General features: G+C 44.5%; 1 protein-coding gene across 7 annotated transcripts in view; it reads left to right on the plus strand.

Moving 5' to 3' along the window:
- Nucleotides 1-5,018: 5,018 nt before the first annotated feature.
- Mid1 overlaps nt 5,019-26,211 on the plus strand; it is a 33,331-nt gene continuing 12,138 nt past the window's right edge. The window contains exons 1-3 of one of the 7 annotated variants that reach the window (XM_043211088.2): nt 5,019-5,061; nt 7,350-9,341; nt 18,996-19,775. In XM_043211088.2, coding sequence (XP_043067023.1) covers nt 8,010-9,341; nt 18,996-19,775 — 2,112 coding nt within the window. In that variant the 5' untranslated portion in view covers nt 5,019-5,061; nt 7,350-8,009. Of the gene's footprint in view, nt 5,062-5,179; nt 5,484-7,344; nt 9,342-18,995; nt 19,776-26,211 lie in introns of those variants that run through there. The other 6 variants (XM_070278758.1, XM_070278760.1, XM_070278757.1 and 3 more) reach the window with 6 other exon arrangements.

The following is a 26,211-nucleotide window of genomic DNA, read 5'->3' on the forward strand; positions in this document are numbered from 1 at the left end:
GAAGGACGATAGCTACCAACAAAAGCAATAATTATGGCAAACGAGTTTGCCTCGTCTTTCGCCTTTTGTCGCCCATTTTCCTGCTTTGACATAAGCCTTAACCTACAAAGATGCGGACCCCCCGCGCTATAGCCATCCTGCCCACCCGCCATCTTTACCCTCTCACCCACAAACACACACACAAACGCATAGAGACACCCAATGCTGCTGTCATGTACAAGCAACAAAGCAATCGAAGCTTGCCCCTCGCTCTCCCAAAAGATGCCGACTATTGTTGGCCAGCTACAGTCTAAAAAAAAATAATAATAATGATATTAAAACTTTAAAATAAATAGTTTTCATATTGTTTTTAATTTTATTAATAAAAAATACAAAAATCCTTTTAAAATCATTTTGATAATACCCCTTTTTTCACCAATCTTAAGTTACCTTCTTAAGTGTAGTATCCTGCAGCTCCTTGCTCCTTGCCACCACCCCTTTTCAGCCCCCTCTCCGCCCACTCCTTTGTCTGTCTTCCCGTTCTTTTCAGTGTGTTTGTGTGCAGGAAATTTCGTTTTATGCGCGAGACAAATCGCACCTTATTATGTGAGGCGCGCATGTATGCGTGTCCGTGTTTGTGTGAGAGTGTATGTGTGTGTGATGGTATGGGTATCGGAGTGGGTGGCTGGGTGGGCTTGAGGCGTGTGCAGACATTCGGTGGCTTGGTGTGTGCGTTTCGACTTTGCGACGAGCCATTATCCACACTCATGCACCCACGGTCTATCTATGGCTTTATCACCCAGCAACAAAAACACCCGCACTCTCACACACCCATCTACAAACACAAACACACACATACTCGCGTCTACCCACATTCCATAAGAATTTACATTTTACGTGCTGCATATGTAGAGATATAAGGGTTCGGGTGTGAGTGTCCTTAAATGGTTGGCCAGCGAATGCGCTACACTGCTTATCAAATTTTATCACTTTTGTGATAGTAAAGTTAGCAAAAAACTAATTTTATTTAATTTTCAATTTATTTTTATGATTAAAAATACATAAGAATGATCCTGTTGGCTTTTAAGATAAGGTTATAAGTTCAAAATAAATTAATTTATCCAGCTAAGGATTATACTTGAACTACGGATATTGGTTTTTCTTTGTTTACTTTTCCAACCTGCGCCATTGTGAGGATTGCAATAACCGCTATTTTGGGTAACCGTTATACCCAACCACCACTACCACCAGCACCACCGCCATCCGGTTTAGGTTTTATTGCGCGCATTTAACGGTATCTCTAGCGCCATCTCCAATGGCTGGCAGTTCGCAGTTCGTAGCTGGCATAATTATCAGACAGCAGGGCCCATTTGTGGGTCAAGACGGTCCAAACGAGTCTGAGTCCGTAGTCCCTAGTCCGATTTCGAATCTGAGTCACAGCCATCGTCGTACTCGTCCTCGCACTCGCACTCGCACTCGTCCTCGTCATCATCGATAAGCGCTGAGCATTAGTTTAGTTTCCCTTTTGCCTTCCAGCGTTTCCAGGAAGGCACCAGAGCAGACACCACGCCCGCTACAATAACAACACCAGCAAAAACACCAACAATAAAAATAATAACGGGACTAAAGGAAGAAAGGAAGCAGCCCCAAGAAGCTTCTTACATACACAGAAGGACCTTGAGGAAGTTATATTCAGCTCAAAATTCACTTTTATACATATTTTGTATTTTATGAAATATTTTAAACAATTAGGGAAAATAAAATAACATTAAAATAATTATAGTTAAGCCTTAAATTATTTGAACTTTTAAAACTTTGAATATAAGAAAAAGGACTCTGTTTTCGGGCGGCATTGTTTGTTTTTGCTTTTGTTTTTGAGGATTGGGGGAGGAGGTTGGTGGTTCGGTGGGGCAGCCAGCAGGACGAAAGGACGGCAGGCTCTCTGTGCATCCGCTCGCCGCGTGACTTGCCCGAGGGATTTGGGGGTTGGCGGGGCTATCCTGCCGCTGTCTCCCTTTTTATCACATTGTTTGGCCGCTTTGTGCCTGCGCGAAATTTCATTCACAAAACTTGCCTCTGCCTCCCTCACCCGCGTCTTTGTGTGCGTGTTTGTTTGTGACTGTGTGTGTGTGTGTATGTTATTGTGTGTGTGTGTGAGGGTTTCCTTCTGCCTTTGCTCTTCGTGGTGCGTGTGCAAAAAGACATACAAAAAAAATACGGAAAAAAATTAAATAAAATGAGCAGAGCGACTTATGCGAAGGAAGGACTGCGCAAAATCCTTGCCGCTTCCTTTCGCCATCCACATTCCCTTCCCCGCATGGCCTGGCCTGCCGCTCGTTTCGTTTCGATTCGTTTGCTTTCGTTTTGGTCAGGCGGCGTCCTTGTAACGGTTATATCTGAAAAGCTGAGCGACGAAGCTACCTTGGCACGCTGCTGGGCTGTTGGCTGCTGGCTGGCAGCCGAAAACTCGAGCTGGGAAAACTGAACTGCGAAACTGAACTGAAACTGAGAAACTGAAGCCTGGCCCCGAAATTGAAGCGGATGCTGCGAATGCCATCCGATGCGATGCGATGCTCAACTTACCCAACTGTCAGATGTGGCGACGATAACGAGTCTGACTCTGACTTAAAAGCAGTAGGCTGCCCGCTATGCCAGCCTCCTCCCATCCTCCCGCAGGACATACTTTTCAACTGCCGGGGTAATATAATTTCTCAGAACTCTGTTCTCAAAGCAGATCGTAGCTGGTACTTCTTAATGCACGGGCTAACTTTAACTGATTTTAAATCGAGGTTGAGGAGGTCCTACCTAATGGGACTTAAAGGATTTATTTCTAAAATTGGAACCAACCACGGGATAAATACTTTTTAATTTTTAATTATTCATATATTAGGCTTTAAGGACGATTACTTTACTTGCGAGAATATTTTCTTGTAAAGGGTATCTAGGATTTTCAATGAATTATGAAAGCCAAACTTTTCCCTTCTAGTTGTTGTTATTATTTTGTTATTTGTGCAGGCATTTTGGTTTTGTTTTCCATTTTCTTGGGGCCTCTCCCTTCCCACACACACACTAACACTTGCTCACCACTCACACACACACATGCAAGATGGTCGCTCGCCGCAAATTTTCTTGAGGGTTATTCCGTTTCTTATCAATTTCTGCACGCACACCGACAGGCACCCTGAGTGAGTATGTGTGTGCCATCTAACTGGGTGTGTATGTGTGTTGTACGCCCGCATAAGTTTGACACATTCATATCCTTGCCACAAACACCAGCGAGCCATCTTCCATCTACCATGCTCTCGATGTCCTGGCACTTTCACTCTTCTCGTGATTCTTCTTGGGTGATTTCTGGGTGGCTCTTCTTGTTGTTATTGTTGCTGTTGTTGTTGGGTGGGTCCTTTGCTTTGCTTTCCTTGTCCTGTTGTCCTTGCATGTGTCACAGTTATTGATTGGAATGCGCATAAATTGAAGCAAACTGCTTTCCAAGCCAAATGATTTTCGCCCGCTTTCCTTCCGCTTTGTTGTTCCATCATTCCCTTCTGTTTTTCTCTTTTTTTTGTACGGTTTGTTTTGCTTTCTCACTTCACTTGGTCACTTTCGCTTTCGGCTTTGCCCTCCCAGATCGCATCGGATCGGGTGTGGCTAATGCCCAATGTCGGGCCTCCCCTTTGATTTGTCGAGGCAGTTACTTAAGTTAATTAACAAAAAAGAAAACTTATTAATTCAAGTGCTGTCTGTCCACCCATTCACTGGTCACCCCTCACCCTTTCTATCCTGGATGCCATCTCTGACTAACCGCCAACTATTGAGTGAGTGGCTGATTCGGCTGCTGTCGAGTGTCTGTTTGAAGGTCGGCCCGGCCTTGGACACTCATCGCAATTGGCCTGCCACCGCTGCTGCCGGCTAGGGTCCTGAAAAAAAATATTCATCACCGAAATTGGTCATCAGTTTAGACTCAAGTTGGTTAAGTTCTTATTCAGATTGGGGGAATAGTTTGAAGAACCATTATACAATGGGTATTTTTTAAAAGTTCATCGGGAGTGTTGGCTTAAACTAGTTCTAATATGTTATAACAACTTTTTAAGAAAAATACATAAGCAATGCAAGTAATACTTAAAGCTTCTAATAAAAATAAAATTAATCCTAATCCTAACCTTTATTAGGACCTATGTACATAGATCCTAGAGTCCCTAGATCATACCAATAAAATAGTATAGAATAGATCCCTCCTTTAGTGGCCAATAAAAAATAACCAGGTACGATGACAAACAGGGTCTTAAAAATGCATTCCCCCATATTCTCCACAGGCACCTGGTAATTATCACTCCATCGACTGCGACAACATCCTGACTTTGGCTGACTTTGTCGTAAGCTGGCGGGCGAAACTAAAACACGTCGAGTGGGATTAAACGACATTATAGGGTATTACACATTTAGGCCAAGTGAGACAAAGACAAAACGCCATAACGAAATGCGCACACAAAAAGGCCGAGATGCAAACGGCAAAACCGAAAAGCAAATGTAAATGTAAAGGGAAAAGGCAAAATGAAATAGATGAGTTGAGTCAAGTGGTGACTTTTGAGTGACTCTCTCGTTTGCTCCACCACCCACCACCCACCTCTACCTTTGCCCCCATCTACCCCACCTCCTGCTCAAACTCCCAATCCGACCATACCACTCCCCCGCATCTCGGTGACAGTCTGTGTTTGGGGCCGTGTGATTAAGTGCCCTGCAGCAAGTAATTCTTCTTACTTCAACTCGAACTGGCCTTATAGAATTGGTTTTCGAAAAAGCTGCCGCCTAACAGAGCTCTGTTAGCTGCCATGTTAGCCAGCTAACGGTATCATTAGCTGGAAGAAGACACAGGAGAGCGTCAGCGCATGGAAAACGGAAGCGGTGAGCGGTCTCTCTCGGTTGTCAGCTGCTGTGCCCTCGGGCGTGAGTTCGGCTCACGTTTCGGATCGGTTCGGCAAGGATTCGGGTCCTTGTGGCACGCTCGCACATTCCAGGCGAGCGCCATCTGCAATTGTGGCACAGTCAGTGCCGTTTGGGGCCATCAGCAGGAAGCAGGATTGTACGGTATTTGTCCTGCGACGTCGCGTCCACAAAACACACAATTCTAGCCTGTAAAATCAGCAGCAAATACCAGGCAGCAAACACTACAGCACTTCAGCAAACAGTGAATCTAACGGTATTCGGGTCTTTTAAAAACCAATCTCCATTGCGTGGCTGGGCAGGCGAAAAACTTATCGAATCGAAAGCTTTTCCGAAACGAATATAATCGAATCGAATCGAATCGTATCGCATCGAATCGAAAACGTAACGTAAACTTTAAGAAAATCTGCCAAGCATAACTCTCGAGCACTGCCTACCACGCCCCCCGCAACCAACCGTGTGTCCCCGCCCACATGCGAAAATAACCGTTACACGGCAATTGATGCTGCGCTCTGCGAAGAATATCTCCCGAGTATATAATACATATTTACATATTTTGCACATAGGTATTAGCCATTAGCCACTTAAAAAGTGTTACAATTATATTAACAAAAAAATAAAATAAATAGAAAGAAAAACATAGTGGTCTCGAACTCGATAACTCGCCCAGAAATCGCCGAAAAGAATAAAAAAGAAATGAGCAACCCGAAACGGTAGCTTCGGTAAATGTTATATAATGCAAAAAATTAATGCGCCCCGCATTTGAAGAAGTCGGTCTGGTCTGGTCGTAATAAATCGGTTCAATTCCCAGGGCAGAGCAAAAACCCATTTGTAGGGAATCTAAAAATGAGTGTTTGAAAGTTTCGTGGTACGTTCCGGGCTTATATAAGCGGCTGTTGTACTGAAATGAAAGGATCCCACAGCTAGCACACGCACCAACAAAAAAAAAAGAAAAAAAAGAGAAAATCCTTATACATATACACCTACCCACGAGTGTGCGTGTGCGTCTGTGTGCGTGTGTGAGTGTGTGTGTGTGCGCAGTGTCAACGCAGCAAATAAAACAAAAGTGAAAGTTAACACACAAAGAGCAGAGGAAGAAAGCCCTCCGAAAAAAAGCGAAGAGGACAATCAAGGATTTAAATAATACAAGAAAAATGCTGAAAACAAATTGTAGTCTATTGTTGCAAACACGTTCACAAATTAAGGACCTCCAGTAATTTGCTTTCATGTTTTTTTTTATTAATATTTTCGAACAATAAGTAAAATGGCTGAAAGGAACCATTTCATATTTTTGTAGTCGCTGATAAATATGCTACGATTTCCACTTCTTGGACTTTGGCTCTAACACCAATACTTAAGCACAGCTTGAGAGAGAGAGTGAGAGAAACACGCATAGGCTTACCACCAATACACGAGCACAATGGTTACAGTAGCGAAAGGGGCGACTTCTTAGGCTCTGCTTCAGCTTCTTCTTATACAGCTTCTTATTCCAAGCAACTTCTTCTTCTTATTCATGGTGGGGCTCTTCTTCTTCTGCTTGTGTGAAATAAAAAAATGGCATGCGGAGTGCTTGCCTGGCTGCCCTAAGTAACTACTCACACACAGGCACACGCAGCTAAGGAGAGAGAACGAGAGTGAGTGGGTGGGTGGGTATGAGAGAGGCACACTTACACACACACACACACACTAAGGCTGGTGTACACCCACGAGTTCTCGTTCTCCTTGTGGATCCGTCCGCTGTTTTTGTGTTTGCAGCCAAACCAACAAAAACAACAACAGCAAGGACAACAACAAAAAAATAAGCCACGAGAGAAACGAGCAGAAAAGCAGAGCAGCAGCCGCTGGCTGCGAATTATATAAATTTCTTTGCACTGTTCGTTAGTGTATGTGACTGTGTGTGTGTGTGTTAGATATACGGGATTTTCACGACCGTTTTTTTCGGCTTTCTTCTTTTGTGCGGTGTTCGCGTTCGGTTCGGTTGCAAAAGCTTCGGCGAAACGAAGAGCTGGACCTTTCCCTCTCTCTCTATATATCCTTCGGCAATGCTCCTTGTCCCTCAAATACCGTTATTTGCAAAATCCTTAATTACAATGTGGTCAAAAATGCTTTAAAATATTATTACAAGAATGAAAGTAAAGTCTAGTTTTGAGAATAAAAGTTTTGGAAAAAATGTTTTCCCATGAATAGCGGTATCTTGGCGATTAGGAGAGGAGGAGCAAAGCTAGAGAATATAGAGCGCATTGGCAAATCAAGAGCGTGAGCGCACAAAACATATTCTAACCGTTTTTTTTTTTTCAACTCGGGAGGATAACGGAAAAACACACATTAAAATTGAAAAAAAAATGCCATCATGCTAACCCAACAAAGTGCTATTAACTAAAAATAAAACCATTAAGAAACATACCTAACCTCACTTCTTTGTATCAGTGTAGATTTCTTAATTCATTTATTATGTGAGCAACCCAAACCCCCCAATGAAAGAAATTTAAGAAAAGAAAAGTAAAGCCAAAACCAAAATCAATTCAACGAAGAAAACGAATTTCCAAAATGTCCAATTTCAAGGTTACTGTGCACCACCAACACCCTCACCACCACCACCACCACTAATTGCAACAATAGCAGTAATAATATGCAAATGAAAAAAATCTAATTAAACGCCATAGTCGGAGTGAAAGTACGAAAGTCGCGCGGTACAATAATACATAAATGTTGGCCCGAATGAATAAGTTTTAGCCGTAAATCGTTAACCAAACAAACAGTGTCTTGGCCGACTGGAATTAAGGCCGGGATTAATGCCGCTGAATGCAGGGATCGGATCTGGGCAGCAACTGAAGCTGGAGCGGCAACGGCGGGCACAAGAACAGGATCAGGATCGAAAAGATCGGCGGGAGCTGGAGAGGGAGCCGCAGCCGGAGCTAAAGCTGAAGCTGGAGAAGGAGCTGGATCCGGATCAGAACCGAACAAGTCCGCAGCCCACACTACTACTGATGATGATGGGGCCATGAGCCCATCATTACTCGCATTGAATTGGAGTCGCAAGCGCGTCTCAAGCGGGCCTGCACCATGCTAGCACCGCCGAACCCGAGGTCAATATGCGGCCAGGACCCGGGCTGGTCGTGATGGCGCTTGCGTTTATTTCGGGGGCTCGGCGTGGCAGCAGCAGCAGCATCAGCTCAACATTAGCAGCAACAGCAGCACCAACAACATCGGCGGCAGCAACAGCAGCAGCAGCAACATCAGCAGCGGCAGCAACAACACTCGGAGCAACTGCAGCAGGAGTAACTAGCGATACTGCAGCAGGTCTAGCGGGCGGAGGAGGGAGGGGAAGAGGCAGAGACAGGGGAGTAGGAGGAGGAGGTGGAGGAGGCGGCGGAGGAGGAGGAGTTGCAGCAACGTTACCGTCCACTGGCGAATCGTCGTCATTCGTTCGCAGCTCTGGCTCATACCTGCTGCCCATCTTCCTGCCCCCTCATCTCGAGTTCGCTCTTCAGTTTCCCATTCAAGACCACGCCTACGAATCGCCAGTAGCCGCCACCAGGATTGGAGGAGATCGGCATCAGAGGCGGCGACGACGCGACAGTAGCAGCAGCAGTAGCAACAGAGACATTGCAGGACGGGCAGGCGGAACAGGAATCGGAATCGGAAACGCAGCAGATCCAGGAACGGGAGCAGGTGCCGGGGACAAGAGTGCGGTTACAGGAGCAACACCGGCCACCGAGTCCATTGAAGGCAACAACGAGGAGGAAGATCAGAACCCCGAGGCTCGGGAAGAGAGCGGCCTGCCCGTGCAGTTTCCCTCGTCGCAGGCCACCGACGAGGACGAGGACATCTTTGCCCTGGTGGCCGAGGACGATCTGCTGTCCGAGGAGTCCTTTGATCGCCTGATAAAGCTCAGTGAAGACGCCGACGAAGAGGACTACAACCAACCGCAGCAGCAGCAGCAGCAGGAGCAACATCATCGGCAGCCACACGAAACGGAAACGGAATTAGATACGGAGGCGGAGACCGAAACAGAAGCGGAAGTGGAAGCAGAATCGGAAACGGAAACCGAACAGCAGCAGCAGGACGAGAGTCGTCTGATTGATGAGAGTGTCCTGCAGCACAACGATAACAGGAACATCCAACCGGAGGAGTTCGCCGCCAGCAACAGCAACAGTAACAGTAATAGTAACAATAACAAACGAGAGGCCAGCGACCACATCCTTGATGCCCAGACGGCCCAGCTGATTGGTCACCAGGATAACAGCTTGTCCGCCGTGGCCACCACCGAGTCAGCAGGAGCCGGCAACGCCACCAACACATCCTTGCCAGCACCCGTGGATCTCAAGAAATCCATACTCGGCACTGCGAGCTCGTTAACACGCCTTAATCCTTGGATATCAGCCTGTGATCTGGCACAGCCGGGCACAGCAACCGACTTGCAGGTGAGTCACGACATGGAAGGATTTAAACATTATCCTTTTTTGATTTTATTCTGATGATAGCATTTAATAAACAGTTTTAAGATACTCAAGATATTAGATAGTAGTTATTGCTCGCTTAGTCTGAAATATTTTAAAGATGTCCTTTTTGTGACAAAGATTAAGTTCTCAGTCGCCTTTTCTCTCGGTGCAATTTGTCAAGCAGTTGACAACAAAGCAGAGCTTAAGTGCACACGGATACAAAAATGGAGAAACACGAACAAAGAACCACTCGAATGCATATACAAATTGTGTGCATTTGGAGGGATTCTTATTGCCAGGCGACTGCCAATGCTCCGGCAGTCCCTGGCCACTGCAACTTGGCAATATCGAAAGCTGTTGTCAATTGCTGGCATCGAATGCTTTCCAATTCAAAGTTCATGTGCCAAGGCATAGAAAATCGAATAGATTGACTCGAAAGAGTCCTGGTTTTCAAGAACGGTATTTATAGGTTTTCAAGTAAATTAAAGTTTCGTAAACTGGAAGTAAAGTTTGCCAGGAGGTTTGGGTCTGCGGACAAGGCCTTTTCCACATTATTATTGCCAGTTATTCTGGCCATCGAGCAGGCTACTTCTGTTTTGTTGGCTTGCCACTCAAACGGCCAAAGGAAAAAGTGTGTTTTTTTCGCTTATTTTCCATTGTGACAATTGTGTGGCACATCTTCGACCACTTGAAGTGCCACGACAGCATCATCATCGCCGCCATCAGCCCCATAATGATCTTCATCATCGTTGGCATCATCAGTGGCGAGCTGGCGGGCTGGCAAGCTGGAAACTGGCAGAACGTGCTGCAAATCAACGAAAATGCTTTGGTAATTGTAGTAGAACGAGGGCGACAGAAGAGCCCGGGACATGGGCGGGAAAACACTTTCAAATTGATTTCTTTTTTGTGGCTTTCTCGCTTTTGGTAGTTTGCCAACAAAAAATCCTTGCTAACCACTCACCTATGGCATTCCCGCCGCCGAATTGGCTCTGCCAAGTGTAATTGAGATCTTAATATTTATTAATGCATTCTTGCCTCTGCCATTTGCCACTTGCCACTTGCCATCTACCATCAACCATCAACCATCCACCATTCTGGCTTAATGCAAATTTAATTGAAGGAAACTATTCTCTTGGCTTCTTTCTTTTTGGGATTCCTTTAAGGAACCGCAGCTTACGAGTACTTTTCCTGACAGACAGACAATTAGCTGCCAGGCGGTTGCTTAAGTCGCTGCTTAACTATTGATTTTCCAATTATAGCGGAGAGGTTTTCACCTCCGAATGTATTTCATTTCGATTGTCTATCACTTAACCTGGCATGCTGTCAGCCTGTCGGCAATTAAGCAATTAAGTCAATCAAGCCATTTCAAGGACATTAGTCTAACTAGCGAATATAATAGCCAATGAGAGCCTATTTTTACTTTAATGATTCTTTTTTGGAGTTGCAACGTGTCACTTTCCAAACTTGTGACTCCAATTTCAAAGCTCCTCTAATCGAATTGCCTCGCAAAGACCTGTTCGAGCTTTCAATTTAGCCGTGTCCTGCAAAAAAGGGCTACTCCTTCTGCAAATTAGCCAACAGCTCTTCAATTTTGGGGCTCAGAATGGACTAAGCCTTCTGTTGTCCATTTCGCCCTTTGCTCCTGCCTGCCACTTTGGCTGCCACTTTTTGCCGACGTGCGAGTTCAGAATTTATGATGGCAGTGCCGTATTCGCGGCATTCGGCGGCCTGTTGATGTGCTGATGGCCCAGGCATCCTGCCGCTAGGCCCTTGTCACTGTGTCGAGTGCAGGTCCTAGCATCCCCGGGTCTCGGCAGTAAGGACTATGGCAGCTCGGAGCGGTGTCCTTAGGGCCGGGAATTACGTGGCTGCATTGCATATCGACGCTCTTGTGGCCCTTTAGGCCATGTCACGAGTCACGAGTGTCTGGGAAGTGCGATTCGCATATTGATTGCAACTTGGATCGAATGTCCTGGAGTCGAGAAGATTGAAAGAACGGGTATGGGTAGTTTACAGGTGATTTAATCAATAGTTCCGACTCCCACGCCGATTGGCATTTTGTTTCCAGTTTCGTTTGGCAAATGGAATTCTGGTTCGGTGGCACAATAATTCATTGAATTCCAAAACTTTTCACAGGCTGGCAATGGCAGGTTGCAGGTTGCAGGTTACTGGTGGCAGGTTGCAAGCCCTCGAATTCAATTAAAATCCGTTAGCTTTGTGAAATTTCATTCAAAATTTGTGTAGAGCTTCGCCAGAAACCCAGCCAGCATATATGTTAGCCCCGTGGAGGGTTCAACTTTAGCAGAACTGAGCGAATGTTTATTTGTGTCAAGGATGTGTATAAAATCAATTATTTTGTAAGCAGTTGCTGCTGCTGTTGCTGTTGCAGGTACTGCTGCTGCTGCTACTGCTACTTGCTTCTGTTGCTGTTGCAGATTGTGTAGGTTGCTGCTCATACTGATTACATCATTTCTACACAGTCGAGCCGTCGAGTCAACGGAACCCAGCCAGACACAAACAACCGAAAAGTGTCATCAATTTTCCGCCAGCAGGCAAATAAATGCCATTTCTATGGAATATTGTCTGAATGTCCAGAGAGTTAAGCCTGATTTTTGTTCTCCTTTCAAGCATTTCGATTGATTGAAAAGATAGGGATTTATCACCAGATATAGCCATATAATAAATATCCATATTTCATCTTAAAGTATAAACTCAAATAGTCGGAGCAGAATTCAGAAAATCGGATTAAAATGTTGCCACATTAGAAACTTCACACAACAGACAAAGTTTAATTAGTTGGCATCAGATTAAACGAGGCTAAGAAGCATGGTTCGTGCCTGAAACGCTTTAAACGTTAATTACCAACAATTTGCATTTCGAGCTTGGCCCGAAGTTGCCGACCAACTTGGCCCTGAAGTCTGGAATGGGATGGGATGGGAGGGGATGGCCTGGGATTGGCGCGTGCATTGATTGGCTCATTAGTGGGGAGGTGAGCGAGGTGATTCCAGAGGTCGTTTTCCTTTCCGTTGCAACGCAATGTCCAGGCTAAATACACAAAACAATTACATTAACCCCCAGAGGGGGTGGCAGCTGCAAATGTGGAGGGAGGGGTGCAGTGGCTATGAAATGGGAGAAGGAGCTAGAGCCAGAGTCAGAGCCAGAGCCACATCCTGCGCGGACTAATGCAATTATGCCCAGTGCCTGGACCCTCAGCACGTACATATAGTTATTGCCCAGGGACCGGGGAGCACTAAGTGGAGCACTGCTGCAGTTTTCCACTTTCCACACCATTCCCATTCCTAGTCCTATTCCTATGCTGCACTCGCAGCATTCATTTCATTTCGTTTTGGTTTTTCATTTGTGCTGGCGCAGGGCGTAAATTATTCAATGAGCATTGTTTCAGCAAAAAGTTGCAAAATGAATTTCTACTCAAGAATTTCATTACGAGTTCGAAAACAAGCAAACGCCGCAGGGATCTGATACTAGGGAGCTGCCAGCTCACTGAGTGCAAAAGGGATACGTTATACTACAGTGAAAGAGATGGCAAATAGATAGCAGAGACAGCAAGAGAGAGAAAGAGAGGGAAACAAACAATGGCCAGGATACTTCTGGGCTTTCCTTTTTGTTGCTTGCTGTCCACAGCTGTCCACATGTTTACATCTCATTTCATTAAATTCATTCAACTTATTGTTCTCATTAGAAAAGGGACTGACAGAGTGAGAAGGAGATATGCCATATAGGTGGCATACACTCTCAGACACACACACACACAGTCACCCACACACCCACACACTTGTACGAAATGCCGGTAAATGTTTGACAAATTAATGTTGATAAAATTGTGTGGCATAACGACAGGCGCCTGGGCCTTCGAGTGTGTGCGGGTGAGCGTGTGTCCTTTAGGCAAACAAATATGTGATGTGACAGACAGACAGGTGCGTCGCCTCCTTTTTTTTTTTTCGTTGTTTTCAGCTGTTGTTGTCGATGTCCTCCATTAATCCCTCACACCTTAGACTCTCCCTTTTATTTGGGGCGCGGTTTTTGGCCAAAAATTTCCCCTCACAAGCATTTGTTTGCCCGTTAATGGGCTCTCGGGGCCATATAGATTGATATACGCATAAATAATGAGTGATAAATACGGGCGCTGTTTAAATATGATTAAAATGATATGCAGAGTGAACAAAAAAGTGCCAGCCATCCAGCTATCCAGCTATCCAGCCAGCCAGCCAGCCTGCCAGCGGGCTCTTTTTGACTTGATGGATTGCCTTTGATAATGGCCATAAAACATAATTCCTACATTATTGCATTAGCTGCGAGGCAGTGTGATGGGTGGGTGTTTATTATGTACATATACTTTTATTATTATGTTTCAAAATACACACAAGAGTGGAATTTAATTTATTGAAAATGCTTTGGAGGAAACACAATCCCCGAGAATCTTATAAACTATTAAGGAGCGTCATGAATACCATTTGAGAAATCACTGACAAAACATCTCCCACTTCTGGGTTTCGTTTGTTTTTTTTTTTTTTGGCCCACTTGGCGTTGCGTGTTGAAACAATTTGTCCCATTGGATTAGACCTTCGGGAGCGTTCACTGAATAATGCACGAAATGTAATTGTCCTGACAGAAATCTTTGTACTCTCAGGACTCTGATTCTTCTTTTTCTTTTTTGGGGATTTTTTGGGTGGATATTTTAGCCGCCGACTTGGAATTCGGAAAATGAGAATGCTTTTGCATCCATTTAGCGTTTGCCTGCCAATTGCACATCGAAAATTGTTGCATAATTGCGGAATGGAGCAAAGGAGCTGTGCGAATCGCATGTCCTGACTGCCTGGCTGCTGGATTACACTTGTTATGCAAAGCAATGCAGCTGGCAAATGCGTGCAGATCGACAAATGTGCAAAACAATGCGAAATGGCTACGAATCTGCCAAGCGTTTAGTGGAGGGCACGGGGTAGTAGGAGGTCATAAGGTAGTACGGTGCTAGGGTGGTGGTAGGAGGCGTGACCGGGTTCATGTTTATGATTTTGACAACAAAACGGCAACGAATCCAAGCCAACACCAAGGTGAAATGCAGGGTGGGGATCAGAAGATGGCCCAGCCATGTGACAAACAATTTGCCTACGACCCGCAATCCCACAGCCCACTCCTCCTCAGCCCACAGTAGTTCCCCTCGCAACTCACAAACGCCTGTCCCTTGCGGCTTTCAGCCACGTCAACGCGGCTGTGTGTCTGTGCCAGTTTATGTGTGGGCGTTACCCATCCCACCCACTATATTTCAGAGTGTGTGTCGGCTGTCAGTTTTTACGCTTCTGCAGCACACACACACACATCTACTGACGAACTGCATAAATATCTAAGCAAAAATGCGGCAGCCAACGAATATCTGATACCTCTGCGGGTGAATTGCTGAAATGCAGGAAACAGGACACCCGAAAGCATCAATAAACCAGAAACCCATGAAGCTTGGTTATTCCACCATATATGGTTTCGAATAAAAGTAAATAATGGAGAGTAATAAAGCTTCAAATTTAAATCAACGGTAGTGTTATCTTTTATAAGTGGGATATAAAATCAAAGTACAAAAATAAACTAAAAATGGATGGTTGAAAGTGGAAGTTAAGACTTTAAATATTAAACTTGACTAGTAGTTTATAGTAAGAGAAAGATTTTTTGATAAAAAAGTTAGCAGTTGCCTAGTTATTTATTTTAAAATTTTACAAAATTCGGAGTTATTTTAGCACCTTCTAAAATATCACTCATACGCCCTGTTATCCAGAAACTAGCGGTTGTTTCTATTGTTGCTAGTCTTGAGTTTTAATTAAAAATATTTACAGATGTGGGCCTTTTCTATGTCTTGATTATCTATTTAAAATTAAAAGAGGGTTGCCTTCAGAAATAAGTAACTTAGGTTTCAGAATATTAAGTATACGCCATGTAGAACTTATTTTTAGTAAAAAGTTGTTCCAAAGATACAAACAACTTTTACATCATCTATGGTTGCTTTTAATATAACCAATATTATATAAAATATTGCTTTTACCCTTATTTTAGAAGGGTATTCTTCACACACCCATTTATATGTGCATGCATTTGAAAATTTGAGTGCTGCTTGCGACATGTTCTTGGGCTGTTGTTGTCGTTTCCATTGCCGTTGCATTTTTTTTCCCCTGCCTGCATTGTTGACAGGCGTTAAAATTTGACATACACCCGCACACACACACACACACAAAATCTTACTGGCATATGCCTCATGTCCTGATACGGACGTGTGTTTGTGTTTGTACATTGTTTGAATTGCCCGTCGAGGTTAAGCTGTAACATTTAAAGTGTTGTCGGTTCCGTTTGCCGTTTGCCATTGTTGTTGCATGTTGCTGTTGCATGTTGTTCTTGTTCTTGTTGCTGTTGCTTTCTTAGATGCCGCTGTTGTTGTTTTTGTTGTTTTAGTACAGCTGTTGGTGTTTAGCTCAAGTGCACTTTGGGCTTTTTCCCCCATTCTAGCCTCAGAAGTTGACATTCCTTCTGCTGCCAAGAAAGCTGACAGATTTCAATTGCCACCCACCCTCGGCGGCACCCAGGAACCCAGTCACCACTCGGTCCACTCGGAAAAGTTTTGAATAATATTTCGCTTGGCCTAACCCCTGGCACCTCGACAACTAATCAAGGCATTAATTTCTTATGGCATTTACGGGTTAACCAGCCTTTGAGGCGAAATGAGGCATGTCGCACATCCATCTGAGATTGTGTCGCAGGACTCGAGCCGTGTCATGGGTCAAGTGGCAGGCAGGCAGGCCGGCCAGCAGGCAGGTCCTCAGCCTCCTTGGCCTCCGAGGCACTACGCCCTTTTTGCCCCATCCACGCCTCTTTTTTTTCTGCTCTGCGGCTGACATCATTGTGCGACAAGTCCATTTTCATTGTCTAAGCATTTAGGAGCTCGTCCTCCCTTCGTGGCTTATTAGACATTGTGGCCCCGCCTCTCTGGCGAACCTGCACAAAGGATAACACTCACAAAGGACATCCCCAGCTATCTGACCAGCTATCTGAGTGTGTAGTTGTAGGCGTGTGCCATTAGCCATAATGCATACTCCATTATGCCGGCTTTGTTTGAGTTTTTTCGTTGTGTGTGCAACGTTCTGCACCTAGAGAAAAGATTTCTCAAGATTTCTTAATAATTTAATTAAGTTTTGTATTTTAAACTATCCAAAAAAGATTACCAGATCTCTAGTAGATTGAATTTCAAATCAAATTTATGGAAAAGTTATCAGATCGTAGCTTTTTTTGCTTGTCCTGATTTAGGAGACGGTTCATGCAACTTGTTGTTTTGCGGCACAATGCCCAAAGCCATCTGGCTGTCAGTCAGTTTCAGGTCCACACAGCAAAGTTAATGACAACTTGCATAAGAACACTTTTGCCCCCGTCTAGAGTGAGATGGCACACCATGCCCAGAAAGAGACAGACACAGAGATGGAGGCCGGAGTGATAGAGTCTGACCCGACACACACATGAATTGTTTAACATTTTGCCATGGGGCCTTGGCCATTGGAATTCCGGTTGCAATTTCACTTATCCTCAGACCAGATATGAATATTTCATGTCCTTCTCACTGCCCAGCTGCCCCACTGTCCCATCTCCCTTCTCGGTCCAGTGCACCGACTGCATTCAATGTGCTACCAAAAAATGTAAGACAATTATGGCCAATGGATTTTAACACTATCCGAGGGGCGGCGAGTCAGGAAATATTGAAGAATGTCCGATGGCCTGGAAACTTTTCGTTGTGTTCTCCGAACTGAATACAAAATTCATGAATCCCTGGCTCTCGGTGTTCAGTCCTCAATCCTCAGTGCTCAGTTCTCAGTCCTCGGAAATTGATTCGAAAGGTCTTTTCGGGCAAAAGTCGATTTGAAAAGTGTTTAATGACAGTCGTCAGGGTTGCTCCCTTACTTTCCTGAGAATATGCATAAATTAATTATTAATTGGATTTAGTGGCGCTCTGGCGCTTCAGCCTCAAGTGTGGCTCATTACGAACTTGCCAATCGAGCTGAAATTGAAAAGTTTCCCAAAAGTTGGCCAACAGAACAGTAGTTCGGGGGGGCTGGAGGGGATCCAGGTCTCGAAAGGTTTTTCCTTTCACCACCTCCACCCCCAATGGCAGTAATTTCTTATTTTTTGCCTGCTGCGAATTGAAGAATTTATCTTTATTTTTTATCCTGGCGCTGTATGTGGGTGTGTGCGTGAATCCTTTTTCCCCGCCACCCCCACTCCCCCCGTTCAAGGCTCTCCCCCAGCCCTGTTGGCCGCATTGTTGTGCATTGGGCCGCAGCTGGTCTGCCATTAAATCAACAATGGCTGCCCGTACACGTGCTCGTCCTTCTCTGCGGGCCTGTGTGTGTATGCGACTATCAGTGTGTCTGTGAATGTGTGTTTTGCTGTATTAGTTTCCCTTTTGTATGATTTTTCATTTGAGTTAAGACCACCCCTGCAACCGGCCATCCCTCGCCGTCAGAAAAGCCTCCAGGCCTGGGCATATTTCTGCGTATTGCAAGTGAAAATTCTCTGCTGCTTATTGTTATTGCCCCGGGAACATGGGGAACATGGAAAACGATTGAGCTGACTAGGGGATACAAGGGAGGAGCAAGGGACGTGGAATGAAGGGCACACAGGACATACACAGGACACGCAGCAATTGAGAGTTGTTGATTGTTGCATATTACTCACAGCCGGAAAGTTCAAAGGGTCATTCGTGGCAGGAATGGAAAGGGAAAAGTTTCCTGATTTTTGAGTTTGAAATTTAAGTAATTTTTTGCCAAACTAATAGTTTAAAATGTATAATTCTATTACACTTGATAGTGGCTATTAGAGACCTAAGTGGGTTGCCTGTTTTTCAATATTGATTGTAATTTTTACAAAAATGTTCTGCAGATTTTTTACTGCCACGCGTACCCTACTCTGCTCCTGCCAGAAGGATATGTAGTATGTTTGTTGTTGCAACTGCCTTGAGTTTTATGCAAGCATGTGGAAAATTCCAACGAAGTGCGGTCATTTTAATAACAAAAAACATCAGCTCTTTATGCACTTCATGCTCTTTTTTATTGTTCTTGTTATTGTTATTGTTTGTTGTAGTTGTTGTTGTTGTTATTTGGCTGTAGTTCGCTGCTTTGGCTTCTATTTACTTGTTTTTGTTGTTGCATTTTATGACTTTCCCTGTTGTTGTTAGCCAAGCAAAACTTTTCCAATATACCGCCAGTGAGCTTTTTGTTTTTGCTGCACCCGCTGGCTTGCCAGCCATCCTGCCATCCCACCACCCATCCTGCCCTTAAAACCTTCCTCCACTATCCTTTCTGGGTGGTATGTGTTGGGTGTACGTGTGTTGGCTATCACAGTTGGTTGATTTAATTTTTAAATCACACAAGACAGTTAATTGATGGCGGGTTGCAGAAAGTGGTAACAGAGAACAGTTGTACGATATTTCATTCATATTCGTTATGGAAATTCTAACGAAAATGTGAATGAAATTTTTTTGAGAGCTTCAGGTCAAAGGACAAGCTCTTGTACTCCTATTTCTAAAGCTTTCTTTTATCAAAAAATATTACAAACTTTACTAACCAATTATCTTAATATTTTGTCCATTTTTAGGGTCAGTGCTCGGCTGGTACACTGCCCATGGCCTGGGTCGATGAGGGACCCGGGCCCCCAGCCTGCCCCCGATCCTGCGCCGAACAGCAGCAGCAACCTCAGCAGCAGCCCAGCAGAACCTCCAAAACGAAACGGAGCGCCACCAATAACAATAAAGTCAAGTATTTCGTAAACTATAAGACAAGTCAGATGCGTTTAAGCAGCAGGAGCAGAACCAGCAGCAGTAGCAGCAGTCGAGTGCGTCGGGAGAGGGAAGGATATTACACGGAGGATAGTCCTTCGGCGCCCAGCACCACTGACGATCTGGATGTGGGCGATAGTACGACCTCTGCCGGCAGTACCACCACCCTAACCACTATTCCAGAGGCAGAGGTGGAGCCCACGCCTTCATACAGTCATCTGCATGCCCAGGAGGGCATTCAGCAGGTAGAGATGGAACAGGAGCAACAGGAGCAACAACAACAGTGCCTTGAATATCTGGGCGATTCCGCCGAGTCGAGTCCGCAGCATCTGTGCGGTCTCCGGTCGCCCGGCCAGCTACTGGAGCGTCTGCAGACGCTGCGGCTGCGCAACTGCTGCGAGCGGAGCGTCTTCAGTGCCCTGCACACCCTCGCCCTCAACGCCAGCCTAACGGACCGGACCGAGTGCCTCCGCATCCTAAACGATCTGCTGGACGTGGACGGGCTGGCGAATCGCATCACCTGCGAACTGGCCGAGATCTTGTTCCGCTTCGACTGCCGGCAGGTGTACTCGCTGATCAACCAGTGCGACGACTGCAAGGTGAGTTCTTCAAAATACTTATAATCCTCCTCGAAAAGCCCAGATAACAAAACAATTACAAGACAGAATGGAAGAAATGTAAACTTTCACCAGAAATGGCAGCTTATCCCTCGAACTTCTTGGCCACTTAACCCCTCTAATCCTCTAACTTCCCCAGAAATTCCTTCCTCGTGGAAACTCTTGAAAAAAACCCACACTCTTACCCAATTAAGTCCCAACCTCATTCGCTTTCCACTTCGGGCTCGGGCTCGGGCCAAGCCAGAAACTCTTCCGCACCGCGTGACATTTTTAGCTGCTCATTAATTATTAAAGTTGAGCTGCGAAAAAAGGGAAAATCTGGAAACAAAACCAAAAGCCCTAAAACAGCAATGTTGCACTGAAAAAAAATCTATTTTTTTTTTGAAGGGATGATAGGCTTTGAAAGGCTATTATTTATTCAGTAGTTTGTTTCTGTTGGTAGTTTAATGAAAGGGCTTTTTTTGACAAGGACTATGAGTATTTTTATTCAAAAATATCAATAAATTTTGAAGATACCTTTTTTTTGAATAAAAATATCTATTTTTCAAAGCCCTTACCTAAAGACCTTTAATATCCCTTTTCTTATTGGCCATTTTGTCAGTGCAAAGCTTATTCTGCTGTTGGCCCATAACCAGTGGCAGGACTCTTGTCCAAGGATTCATATTTCAGTCTCGTAATTATGTGGCAGTCGCGTAAAGTGCGAACGAGATAGCGACAGGGGTCGGCGGTGGGTCGGTGGGTCGGTGGGTCAAACAGCGATGCTGCGAGTCCACGTTGCGGTTAATTTGTGGCACTTAAGCTCGGCTGCAGCTGGTCGCAACAACACCAACTTGCTTCGCACAGATTTTGGTTGCATATTTGATGTCTGTTTCATATAATTGGTAATTATTTGTCGAGTGCTGGCCAGAGATTCCATTCCTTAACCTGAAAACCTGAAATGGCTTCTGGGCGGGACAGGAGGCATGGCGGCAGGAGGAGGCTGGCTAAAAAACAATGACTACGCTAATGAGGGTCTCTGTGTGTACGTAAAGGAAAAACCTTTTGAATACTTTTGCAAAATCTCTCAGAGAGAAACGTTACGACTAAAAAAAAAAAAAAAGAAATGTGAATTGCGCTGATTAACAAAACTTGAGGCAAATGCTAAGCAGACAGCAACAAAACAACAACAACAACAACAGCGACTCAGGCCAAAAATACACAAGATGCTAGTGGGAAGAAGAAGAAGACTGAAAGGGAAGGGAGGTGGCTGGAGAAGTGGGTGTGCAGGTGCTAGGGGCAGACATATGTACATACACACACAAATTTAAATTTAAATTACGCATACGCCTGGTGGCACACATTTAATGCGCTGTGCAGCCACAGAAGCAAAAACAACAACAACAACAGTAAGAACTGGAGGCAAGGGCTTTAAACTAACCAACAAGAGGGGAGTGGCAGTGGGGGTGGCAGGTAGTAAGGGGAATCAGAGCAGAGAAAACCGAGTAGCAGCAGTGGCAGCCTTAACATAATTCTAGTTCGAAAATCTTGCTCTCCTTTTCGAGTGGAAATCGAGTTAAATTTCTTCCTCTCTTCGGCCAGAGCCTCTCTTTCATTTCCAGGGGTCTGCTTTCACTCTCTTTCTCTCACTCTCTCAGCATCCTTTAGTTTGGCTCTCAGTTTTGGAGGCTTTTGGGGATTCTGCAAACTTTTTCGCAGTTTATATAAGTTTCAACAGGCAAATGTTTTCTTCAAAATTAACATAAAAATTCATAAAAACTTAAAATATTTTTAAATCAATTGATATCCTTTTATTTGTCTAATAAAAATCCCTTAATAGTCCTTAAATTATATAAAAATTAGCCAAAATATTACCCTGACAGAGACTTAACAACTGAAAAGGTATTTTCCAACAGAAGATTTGAATTTTCAACTGCGCGCGCTTCACTCTCTCTCTCTTTTTCTCTTTCGTCCTGCGGCGGCTCTCTCATATTCTTATTCTGGCCATTCAGCAGGAGGCTCCTTGGCTTTTCCAAGTGCCAAATGCCAGGATTCCAGCACAAAACACGTTTTTGCACATGGCCCGAACCAAAAATTCTGTGCGACTATTCCGGCCAGTGTCGGTATTTCATGTGATATCTCTACCATATCCATATCCATATCCTTTATGCTCCAGTTAACTGAATTAAATGACCAAATAATTTGCACACTCATCAAAGCTGCCGCATGTATAGATGTATTTATTTATGATTACGCACCTCATTCGACCGCAAGTTCGTCTAATTAGTCGCAAAGGGCCTGACATTGCGGCGAACCGCAAAGTGAAGCCGAGGCCCATTGGCCGAAAGCCCCGGAGCTTCAAGGCAACATTTTGTATCCTTAGTTTGCGGTTTGGTCCCATCTTTTGGCCTTGTTTTGTTTCAAAAAGCAAGCCAAAGATGATGATGGCAATGACAGTCCCATTGTTGCGGCCATTCGATTATTTTTTAGTGCCTCCATAACACATAATATTTTAAATATTTGATGATCTTAGAGCTAGTATGTCAAAGGACAATGAAATCCTTCAGCAAGTATGTGCTCTTCAATTATAATAATCACCTGGCAGTATATTAAATTTCAATTTTCTAACCAAATTTGTTTGCCAACAAGAAACAACATCCACATATGGGTAATTTCCGCCACCATAGTTTGCTTTTTTTGGGCCATAATCTATTTCCATCGAAGATTTAGATTTGATGTGAAGGATTTTTGTTTCATATACTTCTTAGTGTGTGTGTGTAAATTTGCATTTTACATATAGACACATATCCTATAACCTTACGTCACCAAAGGAGCGGTCCCCACATGGAGAGAAACTGGGTGGCATGGGATGGCGTGGCATGGTATGGTGTGGGTGGGTGTTGGAGCCTTTGTCGTTGAAAGAAAATTGTCAAAAGCGGAAGTAGCGTAATTTCATAAATGATTGATTACAAACACTTTACACGCATTCTCACTTATGTACGCCAATCACACACACTCTCGCTTACACACACGTATATATATGTATATGTAATATTGTATATATGGAATCTCACATATTTGCTTAGGTGTTTGGGCCATAAACGATTTGTTGCTGCCACTGTTGTCGACTGGCGACAGCTGACAACACTGAGCTGTATTACACTATAGCTGCGTTTTGTTCATACCGCTTTTCACTTCTTTATCCTGGTCGTCCTGCCACCACCATCCACCAGCCCACTTTGCGGCTGGACACATGTGTACAACAGGACGAGAAGAAAAACTTTCTGTGTTCCAATAATCTTTTTTTCCCATTCGCTTTTCCGCAGCCGCAAGTTTATCGCGTTTGTTTCTACCTTTTTTGCATTGGCATTTGGTCCTGCCTAGCTGCTGCCTGCTCCTTCTCTTGGCCCTCCTCTGTGGCATGCCCCCTTTGTTTGTCTCCTTCGTCCTTTGGTACTTTGTGCAATCTAGCAATTTATCGAGTCCTGCGTGGGCGCCGCATCTTCCAGATTATAATCCAACGGAAGCAGCTGGCCCACGACTCGGGATTGATAGATTTCATTTAGGATTAAAGATATGAAAACTGGGGTTATTTAAGAAGAATCTATTGATTTCAAAAATATTCATTCATTATCCAAACAAAGAACAGCCTTCTGCCGATTCAATGCCAAAACTTTCTCCCCTTGATTAGTCTCTAAAAAATAAAACCCTCCAACTTTCGCCCCTCCGGACAAAAATATTGCGTATACGTCGTGTGGGCTGTTTTCCGAGCGAAAAGTTTGCGAGTTAAAGCCAGGCAATGCAGCAAAAATTGGCCAATTCGAACAAAGGAATTGTTTTGGGATGAAGAGGCAGCCGGAGCAGCGCTAATGTGACCAAAAGAAGGAGCTGATGAAGACGGGATGGGGGCAGTGTGGTGGTGGCAAGGCAGGAGAGCAGCAGCATTAAGCAGCAGCAAACGATTAATCAATAAAACGAAGCCTGATGAGCAGGACACCGAGACAGGCGGACGGGACAGAACTGGATAGACGGACAGATAGACGGAAGGACAAAAGGGTAGCAAGGGCAGCAGATGCTCCTTGTGCTCCTTTGGCCAGGACTCCCACGTTGACTGACAAGTCTTTGTGCAAACAGACGCACAATCCCACTGGCACACACACAAACTAACACACAAAACACACACACGAACAAGGACGACACACACAGACAGACAGAGACCAGCTCGTTGCTGACACAATATGAAAAATGTTTTTTTCCCTCTTTCGTCAGGGATTGGCGGTTGAAGGAGGATCCTGGGGGCGGAGGCAGATGGCAGAAGGCTGGAATAGGAGTTGGAGGAGGGCATGTTCGTAATCCACAATCGACAAAGATAAATCGCTTTTAGTGTGCTTCAAAGCATTTATTTAAATTTACGCTCGCCCTCCGCCGACTCCCTTTCTGTATAGTCCTGTCGCTGACTCCCCCCCTCGGCCCGGCAGAGCCAGACCGGCCATGGCTAGCTGCAAAAGTGAAAATTGAACCCAAAAACGAGACTAAAGCCGGGGGCCAACAAAAGGCAAATGAATTATTTGCGGTTAACGCTGCACGCTGACGTCATAGATACGCGTCTACGACAACTTAAGCTACCCTGCAATACACTCCACACACACTTCAGACACCCACACACACCAGACTGGTGGCAGGGGCATTAGCGTCATTCATACTTTTTTTTTTTTGGGGGGGCAGTTAGCAGAGCTTCGTCTGCTTGTTCTTAGCGGCTCAGCATGTGAGCTGCCCCCAAAATTATGCCACACCCTCTTGATAGGAAAGTGTGTGTGTGTGTGAGTATGGTATTTGTGTGTGTGAGAGTGCTTAACTGTCCGTAATGAGCTGCCAATGACTCAGCCTCGGTCGCAGCTTAATGAGCAAATTAGTTAGCTCCGAATTGTTTTATGTTCAAATCTATCTATCCGAACAGGATATCTATAGCCGGCAGGACACCTTTCTCAGGAGAGGAAAGTGAAATATTTTAAGAATTTATTTAATTTATGGTTTTATGCTATTGGGAAGAAAAGCAGTCTTAAGTAGGGATAATACTCGAGTTATGATTCTAAACAGTTGAGTAAATCTGAATAATATTCAGATATTATGAAGATTATTTATAAGATTTTAGAGCCAAGACTTGAATTGCTGTTTAATTTGTCCATGAGTTGGGCCACAATACCCCCCATATGGACATAGTTCGATGGCAAATGGCGCGTCTTATTTTTAATTAAACTTTCAATTCATATTTGCTGGCTGTTAAGCGGCTTTCGAAGAAATTGCACATGCTGCATAACTGAAATATGGAACATGCCCGGCATGACTGAATGTCTTTTTAACCCATTCAGCTGTGCCGGGCTGCTGCATGGAGGATGCTGCATTCGTCTGGGCAAAAAGTTGCAGACGTGGCTGCCACAGACACATATACCTATACATATACACAGATACAAACCCACACATAAATACAAATAGATGCCGGCATTCAAGGGAAATCGACTTCGACTATCGCATATGTATTGAGCTTGCTTGGGTTTGTGTATTATTTACTTGTGTGTGGCAGTGGCATCCATTGTATTTGAATTGTCAAATCAGTGGCAAAAAAAAAAAGAAGAAAGACCACAAGCGGGGAGGAGAGGCGGGAAGCCATCGGAACCAACAGACGGTGGCACAATGGCCGACGATGGGAAGTGCATAGACAAACAGGCGGAGCATCCTCCGGGTGTATATCAGCGTTCTCAACGCCTGACTGACTGCAACCGGACGGAAGCTGCAAAATAAACTAAGCAGTGCACTAAAGGCATAGATGCCAGAGTCAGAAAAAAATCATACAACGAGATTATAGAGCGTGTGTAGTTCCAAAAAGGAGTCATATCTAGAGAAGACATTCCGGCTAATTAAGTGCCAACTAATGTGTTTGTCCAGCACTGCCGGACGACTCCACCCCCTCCCCTAGCACCGGCTCCGGTTCATCCGGCTCGTTAAAAGAGACACCAAATGCTAATTAGAAAATGTTTTAAAATGAAAATCCCCTTGATATAGACTTGCCTCCAAATGTGTATATTATATGTTTGAATTATGTATTCGAGGTTTGTGTGTTGGTCTTTCTCTTTAATGCTCATGCATATATGCAGCAACATAAATTCCGACACTTGTCGGCCAACATATCCGTCATAAACATTTCACATCAGACACTACGTAAATTTCACTTAAATATGCAAATTTCTTTCCTCTTTCACACAAAAGAGTGGGTCATAGAGTGGGTCTGGGAAGTGGGGTTGACATTTCAACTGTTTCGCGTTTGACAACAAAAAAAAAAAAAAATAACTCACAAAAGCCCACTGAGCTTTGGGGCTCAAAGCAAACACGTTAATTGAAAAATTTCACCCGCATACTACTACCCTATATGCTGAAAGAGTTCTCA

Source organism: Drosophila bipectinata, chromosome 2R, assembly GCF_030179905.1.
Source record: "Drosophila bipectinata strain 14024-0381.07 chromosome 2R, DbipHiC1v2, whole genome shotgun sequence".
NCBI lineage: Eukaryota > Metazoa > Arthropoda > Insecta > Diptera > Drosophilidae > Drosophila > Drosophila bipectinata.